At 37.9% G+C, this 13,668-nt stretch overlaps 1 protein-coding gene across 4 annotated transcripts in view; it reads right to left on the bottom strand.

Moving 5' to 3' along the window:
• Positions 1-13,668, bottom strand: part of TOX (thymocyte selection associated high mobility group box) — a 294,925-nt gene that overhangs the window by 30,748 nt on the left and 250,509 nt on the right. For all 4 annotated transcript variants that reach the window (XM_059901468.1, XM_059901469.1, XM_059901471.1 and 1 more), the window contains one exon: positions 2,295-2,525. In XM_059901468.1, the coding sequence (XP_059757451.1) occupies positions 2,295-2,525 (231 nt within the window). The remainder of the gene's footprint in view (positions 1-2,294; positions 2,526-13,668) is intronic.

The raw sequence follows: 13,668 nt of genomic DNA, 5'->3' as shown, positions 1-13,668 counted from the left end.
ATGAAACCAAAGACTAGTGCATTTCAGTATATATGCAAATAAAGGGAATTGACATGTCACATATCAAGTGAACGAAAATTTCATTGTGTTGAAACTTTAGAAAAAAAACAAATGTATACCAAAGACCCTTATTAGAAACTAAACAACTTAAAACAAAGGGAATACACAAAAGACTAATGGAATGATGCTGTTTTACACTAAAAATTATTTCTTAGGCATTCCAGACCTGGGACGAGGAACAGAGATCAGCTGTTTCATAATAGTAAGCATGTTATTTTTAAGGCCAAGGAACATTCAACTCCTGAGATAAGTTTCTTGTTGTCATTATCGTTTAGTCACTTAGTTGGATTGTTTTTGATGCCTCCCCAAATAAAATGGAAATGTTGACTTACCTGGGATTCTTAATAACAGCATCTTACGGAAAATGTTTTACTCTCTTCACAAAGTGTTGCATAAGTCATTGTTTAAAGCACGAATATTTCTTCCAGGGTGCTTGTTACAGCCAAATTTATTTTACTCCCCTATTGCTTCCCTCCACTGAGAAGTGCAGCAAGCTTTAGGGCAGCTTCCGTCCCTCCTGTGGCACTGCCTAGTTACTGGAAGTCATACATATAAAAACAGATACCACCTCTCATATGAAAGCGTGAGCTGAATGAGGTAAAACGGCACTAGGGGTCTCTATATTTTTTAAGGATATACAGTTGTTTCAATGTCACTTTTATACATACTTCTACGTATCTAAACATGTCTTCACAGTTTACACTTTTATTTGTATCTGCTGGGCTGGATTAAGCTTTGTTGTGATTGTGACCAATGTTCAGGCCACGTGAGCACTGTCTTATCACATCGCCAATTAGTTGTAATAAATGTTCAATGTACACCAAAAAAAAAAGCATCTACGAGTATTGAGCAGAACAAATGAGATAAATCATGTAAAAGTGTTCTTCAAAGTATAAAACATGATATACATAATAGGCGTTGACAGATATTACAATATATAGTTCTTATAGATGTACATAGGTTTGAGATGTTCTGTTTCTTACATACTTCCCTGGACCTGAAGAGGAGAGGTGAAAAGTCTCCGTCAAGAATCCAATGAGGGCTTCCCTGGTGGCGCAGTGGTTGGGAGTCTGCCTGCCAATGCAGGGGACACGGGTTCGAGCCCTGGTCCGGGAAGATCCCACATGCCGCAGAGCAACTAGGCCCGTGAGCCACAATTACTGAGCCTGCGCGTCTGGAGCCTGCGCTCCACAACAAGAGAGGCCGCGATAATGAGAGGCCCGCGCACCGCGATGAAGAGTGGTCCCCACTTGCCACAACTAGAGAAAGCCCTCGCACAGAAACGAAGACCCAACACAGCCATAAATAAAATAAATAAATAAATAATTAAAAAAAAAAAAAAGAATCCAATGAGACTAACCCATCATTAATGCCGTAAAGTATTCTGCAGCAGCTAAAGCTGCAACTACTTAATCGTTTCAGTGACTGAACTTTAATGATAATGCCTGTCTAATTTTTCCTTCGTGACCATGAAATTCTAGATGGTGACAATGGCAATCTAGTCCCTGGTTTAGAAATCTGGGATCAATATTGCTTCTTTGTTGAAGTGGGCTACGTCTGCATACTGAACTCTTTCTCTCCACAGTTCCCACCCTCCTTAAGACATTCTGGGCTACTCGCCCTATGGCTGAGATACAAAGTGTCTCACGGTCCTCCACCCCCAACAGTGTGGTCCTCAATCACACCACGGCAATCCACAAGAGAAGAAGAAAATAACCAGGCATCTGGGCCCATTTAATACAAGCTAGAAATATAGTACAAGTGGGATTGAATAACATACTCTGATGGTCTTTAGGGAATGGATAAGGGTAGAAACCCTTAAATTTGAGGTTCATTTAGCAAAGAGCAAAGAGGGTTTTGATGACAAAAGAGTAAGTGCTGAAGAGAGGTGTGGACAGTTCTCAAAATACTTTTAGTATTTTTTCTGTCTTTATGATCGCATTGGCAACATTAAGGAATGAGGTAATCCTGGCTGGGAAGCGTAAAAGTCCTTCCAAAAGTAACTGCACTATATAAACTTTGAAACAAAGGAACTAACATGTTATTTATAACAGAGCAATAAAGGAGTATAAAATTATGTCCAAGTCCCCTGAAGTCTGGTTCTGATGGGGCACATTCTCAGCCTCAGTTCTAGTATCTGAAGAATTCACCCAACATCCTTAGAAGCCATTTCTTTAGAATGCATACACTTTCTCAAATCATGTTGATTCACTCCATTTCGCATCTTTTCTTACCTGTTTTTGCTCTTCTCCTAAACCATCCCACATTGAAGCCACAATTTTAGAGACTTCACCAAAGGTAGCGTTTGGATTTTGGCCCTTGATGGCAGCCTGAGTATCACGAAAGAATAACGCATAAGCAGACACAGGTTTCTGGGGCTCATTAGGGTCCTTCTTCTTCTTCTTTTTGGGGGTTTTTGGTTTTTTCCCCATGTCAGAGGCAGGTCGCTTCTCTCCACCATTGACCTGAAATAAAACAAAATCTGAATTATAGAAGAACTAAGAAAATTTGAGGACAAATCATATTGCTCTCCCTTGAGACTTACATAGATATACTCACCCATACACATCACGCAAACACAGACGTTTCTAAGGGACACTTGGTTTTGTTGTTGCTACTGTTTTTCAAGTAAAACTTATTTCATGTAATTTTCCTATTCATCCTTTTCCAGCCTAATTTACATAGCTTTACAATAATATTATTGACTCTCTTCGTAATACTATCGTACTGTTACATATTATACCTTAACTCTCTCAACTCTTTCTTTTTCTCATTCAGGAAGCTGAATGTGGAGTAGCATCATGGCTATGACAGCAGCAAGTTCCTCGTGTAGGAACCTCGTGTTCCCTATTGTATGAACAATCTAACCTGTTTTCTTCTGGGGAGTTTATCCTTTTCCTCCTAGTTATGATTTTTAAACAATAGTGGGCAACATGTCCAATGAAGAAAGCTGAATGGCTTTTGGTGGTGCACTCAGGTCTACGGAATGCTGCTGGGAAAGCCGAGCAATGCTCATGGCTTGGAGGATGGCATAATCTAGACCCTAGATCAGTGATGTCCAACAGAACTTCCTGCAATGGGGGTAAAGTTCTAAAATCTGCACTATTCAATAGGGTAGCCACTAGCTACATGTAACTAATGAGTATATGAAATGCAGCTAGCAGGAATAAGAAACAAAATTTTAAATTTTATATAATTTTAATTGCTTTAAATTGAAATAGCTACATGTGGCTAGTGGCTACCATATTGGAGAGTGCATCTCTGTAAACTAGATTCTCAAATCTAGACATTTCTAGAACAGCTTTAATATTCAGTTTAAGGATAGATTCCATTTTCTCCCATTTTTCCTTGAGTATGAATATTTGGATAATCTGAATTGTTATTATGATGCAAGTGGGAAAAAAACCCCACAATGTATTGATATTTAAGACATCTGCATTTGAACTTTGATACTAATTATATGCGATGTCACTTCATCCACCTCTATAGAATGAGAGATTTGGGCTACGATTTCTTTCTAGTTCTAAAATTACATGCATCTACATGAGTATCAAGTAGTGTTGTCTCGTAAGGAATCCTCTTTCCACACGCCTATCCCACCAGCACAAAGGCCCCCGTACACTGTCTCCTGATGAAGTCACCATTATCAGGGAGGTTCTGCACCCTCACCTTCTCTTATTATGACTGTTGTTGCTTTTCTCTTCTTGGCAAACAATGTAAAATGTATCTTATTCAGACGAATTGCCAGGCAGAGTAATTTGTGTAAAGTAACTGCCACCATTGCAGATGAAGCATGATCTCCTGAGAGGCCAGTGGATGTGACATCAGAGGATCCACACTCATGTCCTCCTTTACTATTTTTAGCTGTGAAATCTTGGCAAGTGACATAATTTCTCTGGGCCTCCATTTCCTCTACTGCAAACCAGTTGCAGTGCCATTTTGTGATTACTGAGATGATATATACAAAAATATGTTTAAAACTTTAAAATGATATTCAGAGGTTAATTATGACATAGTAGTAACTTTTTACTGAATGAATGGAAAGAAATGACCTTAACACTAATTTGTGATGCCATATGGTCTTGGTTTAAAAGATATGCCTTGGGAACCAAACAGAGACAGGAAAAAAAAACTAAGTGAATTCTTTGGCTTTGGCTTTAGTGAGAAAGTTATTTAAAAGATTATCATTTTGAAACTGTCTACTGAAGCAGACTGAACAACCCCATGGGGACAGGATGCTCTGAGCCGAGCTGACAAGCTAACGTAGATTAACACTAGAAGATCACTTCCCCAGGATGGGTTTGAGGTGATCCTGTCAAATGACTGGTCCTCAGGTAAATCTGCCAAAGGACAAGGATGCTGGGACTGGGCTGAGGTGATACTGGGCAAACGGGTGTAACGGCTCTAAGCTAAACATGTAGGCAAATATGACCTAGAATGGTCATTCTCAATGGTTGAATGTTAGAATCACCTGGGAAACTTAAATAATACCCTCATGTCCAGGCTTCAGCTCTATGCTGATTAAATCAGAAAGTCTAGGAGCAGTAGACACTGGTCTCAGTCACCCCTTAGCTCTACTCCTCCAACTGCCGTTTAACTACTTCAGACACGTAACAGACAAACAAGCAAACTTTCTCTTTGCCCCAAGGCTACACAGAGCCGATCTTTCTTCTCTTAACAGCCAGACTCCTCCACGTGGTTGTACTGGCCGCAGGCAGCTTTGGCAACTCACTGTACCTCCCCACTGCTTAGCTTTCAGTAAGGTCGCCAAGGACCACGCTGATAAATCCCGTGGGGTTTTTACTCTTCCCCTGACTTGATTTCTCACTGGGGGTGTCCTGTCTCTTCCAAGGGCTCCATGACATCACAATCTCTGGGTTTTACGCCTACCTCGGTGTCCTCACTGTTTCCAGAATCATTTTTAGGCCTATCCTCCCCCACCTGGCCATTAAATGGTAGTGTTCCTGATGTTTTTTTTTTCTTTTTTTTTTTTTGCTGTAGACTGTCTTCTCTTGTGAGTTTGTACTTAGGAATGTCTTAAGACACAGGGTTTCCACTACCATTTGTGGGTGGATGAGTGTCAAGTTCTTTTCTTCTGAATTCTGAATGCACAGAAACAATTGCTATTTGACATCTTTATCTTCTTTATTTTTTTTATAATTTCCAAATTTTCTAAACATAACTATTCCTATATTCAAAATAATAAAATATCAAGAAGAAAAATAAAAAGGACTCAAGAAAGACCACAATGAAGAATATTAAAAATGAAGGGATCATTACATTGGAGGTCATATTTCATCAAGGATTGGGAATATTTAGACAAAGGGAACAAAGTATAGGGAAATGAATGGTTCTCCATAGGGAATATTTACCTGGACTCCTTTGAAATTTTAATTGAAAAATTAGTGATCTGAAACATTAAAATCTCCATGATTGCAGATTATATCTACCTTTGTAGAAAATAATCAAATGTCAGTTGTAGAGATAAATTTCCTATGATTCACTGCAAATACTTTTATTAAAAGATTTTCCCAAATAATTTAAATAGTTTCCCGATTCCATTGTCCAAAATTGTGTTTGAACTGCTGATCTTTATGCTTCCTTTCTTTTTAAATTGATACTGGACAACATGGTGCAATCTACTGGATGTGTGATGCCCTATGATAACAGAAAGGCCAGTTACCCTCCTGCTGGACAACGTGGCCCTTCTTTCTAGGGATTCTCTGCAGAAGGAGGAGAATCTGTTACTGCCAGTGAGAAGCTTGAAGTATCAAGTGTATGAAAACCACAAATTACTGTTTTGAGGCCACGTATAGCAACCCTGTAGGAATCTCTAAACAATTCCATGCAGCCAATCAATTTGGTTGGTTTTCTGGAGGCTTCCCCTATTTTCCTGGCTTGTTCCTATATTCTTGGATCATAATATTCTGACCACTTGTAAAACTGCCCTCACAGAACTGAACTATGGTTTAAGATAATGCCCTTTCACCAAAAGCTGATGTTAAGAGGAAACAATGAAAATAAAAATTATGTGTGAAAGAGTTTTTAAAAATAAAATGTGCTTTGAAGGGAATCATTGTTATACTGCTCAGTGTTCCTTGTATAACGACTTACTGGATATGTACAATGTCTTTGCTTTTAGGATGCAATAACGGGATACAAATTCCTTGCTGTGGTCTGATGTCTAATGCACCCATGCAGGTGGGCAGTGCTCTGTGAAGTGAAGGCTGTCTGCCACGTGAACACTGGGCGTTGCCTCCTGATGTGTGAGGGTCTCATTTTTTATCTTGCATTTTGCCTGTGTTTGGGAAGGTACAGAAATGAGCTGCTATTTTAGAGTCCGTATAATGAACTGGGAATTTGTCAGGCCTACTATCTGGCGGTAGTTTCATCACATATTTGAAAACCACATGATCATATCTCATATACAAAGCCTCCCTAAAGAAAGAAATGTGGCTATAATTTGAATCCGCTTACAAGCCAGGAATGGATTGTATCTTGAAAGACACCTGGCCTTTCTGACCATCAACTATTTGGAATGAACACAGTGATGATAAATACGACTGTGGTGAGAAAACTAGCTGAATGGGTTTGTAACCCGTGCCTGGATCTTAATTTTGAGTGTTGTCTGGATCCTGAATTCTTACTTAGATGAATGAAAGCTTATAATTTTATGTCCTAATTTTCTAAGAGACCCTGACTTCTGCAGTCTAGAGCAGCACTATCTTATGGAATTTTCTGGAAAGATGGAAATGTTCTCTGCACTGTTTGAAAGGGTAGCCAGTAGCCACATGTGGCTATGGAGTATGTTGTGCCGGAGCAACTGAGGAACTGAATTTTTTATTTATTTAATTTTAATTAGTCACATTTAAATGTACACAGTCATATAGGACTTGTGGCTACCATACAGGACTGTACAGCATTGTGTACTGGACATTGTTTTAGTGTATAACATTTCTAGAGTTCCTAGGGTCTAAGACTGAAGAGTTAAATTTAGTTCCAACGTCATAATCTTTACAATGCAGAAGGAGCCATATAATGCAAAAATATAAACTCCCCACGACGACGAGCACACTGAGAGTAAGGACGAGGTTCCCTTAACCTTTCCATCCTCACAGCATCAGTTCGGAGTCTTACATGCAGTGGATCATCACACATTTCCACCCCTGTATTATACAGCAGTGGGCGGAGGCTTAGAATGACAAGGAAAAGGACATTTGAGACACGTATAAAAGTTGTATGAAAATCATAGCAACTAAGAACATGTCTGGTTTGAGGCTTTAACTGTAATCTTGATCACCCACAGGCTTATTTCATATTCAATTTAAGCACTCATGAATAAACAAATACATACACAAATACATACAGATACTACTCTCACATAAGCTTTACACAGATACATGTGCTTCATGTAACTTGCGTGTAGACATAGATTTATTTCCCAAATCCCTAGGGGGTGTCCTTAGGCTTCCGGTAATCCACCTCCTGGCATGTCTTATTGCTTAATTATAGTGATGTATTTAACTTATTAATCACAAGAAAACAATAATTTTTCACTTTAAAAAAGCAATGTGTTAATGGTGCTACTTAGAGAACACTTCTTAAGAATACAGAGTACTGGGGTTAAGAGTCTCAAGGAAAGAGAATCACTGATATTGAAATGTCCCTGGGGAAGTTAGAAACGTCTATAAGCATATTAAAAATAAACTGCCACGGTCCCAAAGCCTTTAATGGAGCTGGGAAAGCTGTTTAATGCACACTAACTTGCAGTGATCGCTGTAGTTTAAAATAGATTTTAATCAAGCACCATCTGCATAATAGGCTGAACAAACAACACAGAACTCCACTTATAACTCTTATCATGTAAAGTAAATATTATAAAATCTTCACCATAGTAACAGGGCATATCACAGCACTTTTTGTGATGGTACTGTTTCTGTAAGTGAAAAATTCTGCTACTTAAATTCATTCTCTCTTTTCTTTCTAAACTATGCCATCTAAAATCCCCTTATGAGAATAAATTCAAATAAGCATGGAAAGTAAGTCATCTAGTTACTGTGAAATCAGCAAGGCTGTAATACCTCTTTCATTTTACAATCGGGTTTATTATTATCATTAATAATAACAGTACACTCAATGACTCAAAACATCAATTACAGAAAACCATATATAAAATGTTATACTCTTGAGATGATTCACAAGTGCAGGGCATTGTATCGGTATCACAGTTTGTAAAACAAATTCATTTTTAAGGATCCTTGATTCTGCCAAAGATAACTGAGTTTCGTTTTAGGATGAGTTTAGCAAAAATACTCAGTGGCCTTATATAAGGTAAGAAATTTGGGCTACTGTCCAGAAAAATCACTTTAAAGTGAAGAAAAGATTTGATTGTAATTATATACACCTGTTAGTTATGTTTATCAATTTTGTTAGATTCATTTGGTCTTTTCTAAATTTGCCTGTCTAGGGTAATATGTTTACTTCTTATTATTTCTGATTGAGGGTTTCTCCTGCCTTGCACAGAATGCACAAGCTATCAATATACGGTCCCAGTGAATAAAGTGCCAGGTGCCTACGTGTAGCCTCACGTGAGTTTTATTCCATGACTTAATCAAGTACGCTCAATTATCCAGAGTATGAATCATCTAAGAACATATACACCTCGAAAATACTATATCCTAGTATAATTTAATTACTTAAATGGATTTTAGGAACCATTATTTGGAATCGAGTACTAACTGGCTGCTCGACTGACTTTTACTACTTTCCCCAGAACTACTTTGCTAAGTTCAGCCTTAACCAATGGGATACTTTAGTTTTGATAAACAAGTACATATTAGTTGCTGGGATACTTTTAAGAAATTCTTAAATGTATCATGCATATTATATCATGTGAAGTGTTTAACAACTGTGTAATAAATGCAGTTCAATGTGGAAAATACCAGACTTTAAAATCCCAATTTTAAATATTCTGTCCTAACGTTAGACAGTGTGACCAGACATTTGGTACCAACATTGCTTGATTTCATTTCATGTTTATAGAAACCTGTCTGCTTATCATTTTAATTTTATTCCAGGAATCTCCTAGCCTTCAGAATGGTGGTAAATAACAAGTACTTTTCTAAAGGCTTGTTTAATTGTTGCTCTAGTGACACCCTATTTTTTTTGAGAAAAAAAATCCCTTCTCTTTCTGTCCAGTATGGTAATGTACATGCAGTGATGAACTAGCAAATTCTAAGAAACTCTTAAAAGCAAAAAAAAGTAAGCAAAAGCAGGAACCCAGAGAAGTAAGCAGAGTACTGGAGCCAGCTTTCATCTTGAAGACAGCTGCTGAACCTGGTGAAATTGAATCAAAGTCACAGCAGATAGAAGACAAAGCCCATGGCTGACCAAAAACAGTGGGATGTTTAATGGGAGGCTTCCTATTAAAAGTCAGGACACAAAAGAATTAGACTTTCAGTGCAGGGTGAAATAAAATGATTTCCCTTGCATGTTCCCTCCCGAGACCTGCAAGGACGATTCTGAATGAGAGGGGAAGAATATCTTTTGTGATAATTCACAAACAGAAGCCAGCTTTTGTAAGGATTTATACCCTGAATGCATACTACTCGAGTGGTCTGAAAAACTTTAAGCCCAAAGCGGTTCTAGATCGTAATGGTCCAAGACGCTTGGGACGCTTGGCAGAAGCAAACACAAATCATCCTTAGAGGAGTCCACTTTCCAACCAGGTCCAAGAGAATTCTCATCAAGTTCTAATGAATATCAGCTGCTATTCCAAAAGCAAGAAAGCAAAATGAAACAAGGCAGTAAAACCAAGAGCCAGCAGTAACTAAAACCTCAATATATTAGCTTTAACTTCAGATTTGATATAGTTGAAAATTGAATTACAAACTGGGAAATTGATATAAATAAATTAATCAGAATGTAATACAGAGCAAGAAGGAAACAGAAAATATGAAAGAAAAGAGTCATGGAGGATAGGATGAGAATGTCTAGCATTTATCTTATCAGAATTACAGAATGAGAAAGGAGCAAGAATAGGGTAGAGGAAATTTCTGGAAAATACCCAGAACTGATGAAAAACAGAAATATTTAAATTTGGGATAAATTTAAAGGAACCCACATTCTACACAATGATGCTGCAAGACACCGAAGGCAAGAGACGATCTTAAAACTAGTCAGAGAATAGAGGCAGATTACTTTCAAAGGAAATACAGTGAGGCAGCAGAATTCTCAAAAGCAATAATGAAAATCAGGATTCAATGGAGTAATATATCATCTTCAAAATGGTAACAGAGAATCACTGTCAATCTAAAATTCTTCTCCTAGTGGAAGTACTTTTTAAGGTAATCATGTTCCCAATAGATCCTCACAAAAGAAAATTTTAAAGGCATAGGGAAAATGACGTCAGATGACAAACTTTACATGTGAATAAATCTAAAGAAAAAAGACTATAAAGACAATAAAAATAGTATTTCATGGAGTTCATAAAATTACACTTAATTTAAATTTAAGATAAGTTATAATTTAAATTATAATTAAGATAAACAACAGCAATAACTGCTCCAGTATAAATTGAAAGGAGGGTGTTTGGAGTTAAAGTAATTTAAGAAGGGTAAAGATATTGATCAATGTTAGACTTTCACGCACTTGTGTGTTAGGAGTAGTTACTAAATAAAGAGAAAGATTATAAAATTTCCAGTCTTAAAATGGGAAATTTTGGAATGAGAAAAGTAAGAACAATCTTAAGGAAGGTAAGAAAGAGAAAAAGAAACAGACACATGTGGGACAAATAGAAAGCAACATATCAATACTGAAATGAGAAATAAACCCAAATTTTTTAGTATTTATATGAATGTAAATGAAGTCAGTTTCATTTGAAAGTAAAAATTTAACTATATACCACTGACAAGAGACATATAAAACTTAAGAAGACTTTTAGCAGAGAAGCTGAAAGTAAAAGGATGGAAAAATATATCTTGTGATTCTTAGCCCATAATTTCCTTAAAGGGAAAACTGTGCTAAAAATACAGTTGTAATGCCAGATACTTTAAGTGTCTTAAAGTGTCTGTTATATTACACATATTGGATTACAGGCTTAGAACCACAAGCTACCCGAGTTTATATTTCTTTTATGTTTGACCGCATGTCTAGTTTATGACTTCAGGCTGTCAACACAGCTCCATAGCAATCAGAACCATAAGGAGTGTTTATAAGGTGATAATTTATTTTACTGATGTATTTACAATATTTCTCTCTGTCAAAACAAAGTTATTTCATTTACTTGTTCAATTAGATAAACTGGAATTAATATGCAATTGCTTAAGAGAGCACAAAGTATTAAGAGGGAAGGTTTAAAGCCTTCTTTTTCAGGTGTGAGACTAAATATTCTTTTTTAGGTGTGAGACTAAATATTCTTTTTTTAGATCTCATTAGAAATGATTTAAATGATCCTTTTGACTTAACGCTACTTCACATTTAACTGGAGCTGTTGCAGTACAACATTCCACATAAATCCTGCTCATACATAAAGGAAAATTCCAGTTTAATCATTAGCTGTGATGAAGAATGCCTGAGCATTTTCATCAGAGGACTTTTTTTAGCCATTTAATAAATATAAGTCGAACAAATGGGCAGGAGAATTTTGTACTGGAGAGAAGGTGAAGGACAGTGCATAGAGCTGGAATGGGAGGATGAATTTCGAGATGGAAAATGCACTTAAACTCAACATAAATTTGAGAATATTTGTGTAGACAAAAAGTCATTTTAATGAGGGCATTCTTGAGAAATCCACCCCTAGGCCTTCACACATAGATTATTCAAGACTATACAACTACGGAATATAAATTCCACTACACAATGCTTACGTGATCATTAATAATAAGCTATACATTACTTTGAGATATGGATGTTAAGTGATTGGATAGGATACTCACTGGCAAAGTTTTACACTAGCCTGGAAACTCAAAACATACAAATTCATACCTCAGCAAAACTGTAAGATATGGACCTTATGCATCAGTAGAAAATGGCAGAACCTGTCAATATTAATTCTATGAATTTCTGGTTTCTACTCAGTCTGCTACTCGTATAAATTGAAGAGTGTGGAAAATGCTATTGTAAGTAAGAATAATCCTGCATAAAATTTACTGTCAGAAGATGGTAATTTTGCATTAATTTCCTGAAATGTTAGCAATGAATATTGATAAAGATATAATCCAGATGTACAAATTGATCTTTACTATGAGTAGAACATTAATTTTTCCCCTTGCAACATAGTACGTAACATCCGTGTTTAGAAATGTAACTTGAATTATCCACGCATAATTTGATACCTAAATCACTGGCCACAAACAGATTCTTGGTGTTCACATTTACATCCAGGTGCTCATTAGCCGGAGACACCGTTAGAATAATATAGATTTTCTTAAAAATTTATTTTGCCCTCTAAGTGATCAGCCAAAGGTCAGGCTTTTACTAGCCCAATACATTATTTATGTAATATCAATTAGTCTCCTCCCTCCCTTTACGTTCCTTCTTGAGAGGCTGGCTCCCTGACAGGGAGATACTGTGCAGGCAGAGGGGCGCTGACGCCTAGCTGTGCAGCCGTCCGGAACGGTACCCGGGATTTGCTGTCCTCAGGGGTGGGAGGCAGCAGGCGTGGAGATGAACGGCCTTTACACTCGCACAAGCCTAGAAACGGGGGCCGGCGCGCCGTGCAGGGCTGTCAGGAGGCAGAGACGGGAGAGGGCAGAGCGTGCCAGGGCCTGTACTGGGGTTTTTGTGGGAGGGAAGGGGCGACGCAGGGTAGGTATACCGAGTAAGCTCAGGACTGGGATGTTTGAACAGCTTCAGCGGGCTTGGCTCTAGAGGTGGTCCCCAGTTGTCCATACCTAGCCCTGGGGGGAAGCTCGGCGGGCAGTGCTGGCGTGGTGTGTGAGAGTTTGATAAAGGAGATGACTGGGGTGTGGGCTGTGGATTGGTTGGTGTGTTTAGCAAAGATGCGCTCCCAGGGGAGTCACTCACCATCTCTAGGAATTAGCTACCCTGGTAGTGTTTCCAGGATTAAGGCCCTACATGCCAGAGCTTCAAAAATACTGAAAATAATAAAATACAGTCAATACAGCAGCCTTGCCTTTGTCATCAGGCTAAATAAATCTATGTGTCACTATCTGGATTGTTAAAAGACTATTGTTAAGTTAACCATGTAGATCAGAATCCCACGGTATTGCCATTTGTTTCCCCAAAACGAAATTCTCACAAGGTGAAAAGAAAACAAAGGGCCGACACAAATGACAGTTCATTAGTGACATTAAACAAAGAGGAGGAATATGAAATGTGCATGTGGCCGCCAGTGTTTTCCACAGGGACCAGGCAAGGGTCCTTCTCACTGGGACAAACTGGGAAGATGCCTGACTGATAACCAAGGCAATAAAAAGATGATTTCGATGCTCTTGACTGAGTGTACTTGGTTATGGTGCAGTCATTTGAAAAGGCTGCCTTGAATACTTTAAAGAACTAACTACCTTTTGTAGCTAATTTTCCAAAATAAGGACAATTAAGACCCATCTTTTTATACAGATAACTTAAGGTGATGCAGATAGACAG

Source organism: Balaenoptera ricei, chromosome 17 (genome assembly GCF_028023285.1).
Source record: "Balaenoptera ricei isolate mBalRic1 chromosome 17, mBalRic1.hap2, whole genome shotgun sequence".
In the NCBI taxonomy this organism is placed as follows: domain Eukaryota; kingdom Metazoa; phylum Chordata; class Mammalia; order Artiodactyla; family Balaenopteridae; genus Balaenoptera; species Balaenoptera ricei.
This window is presented reverse-complemented; position numbering and strand designations above follow the sequence as displayed.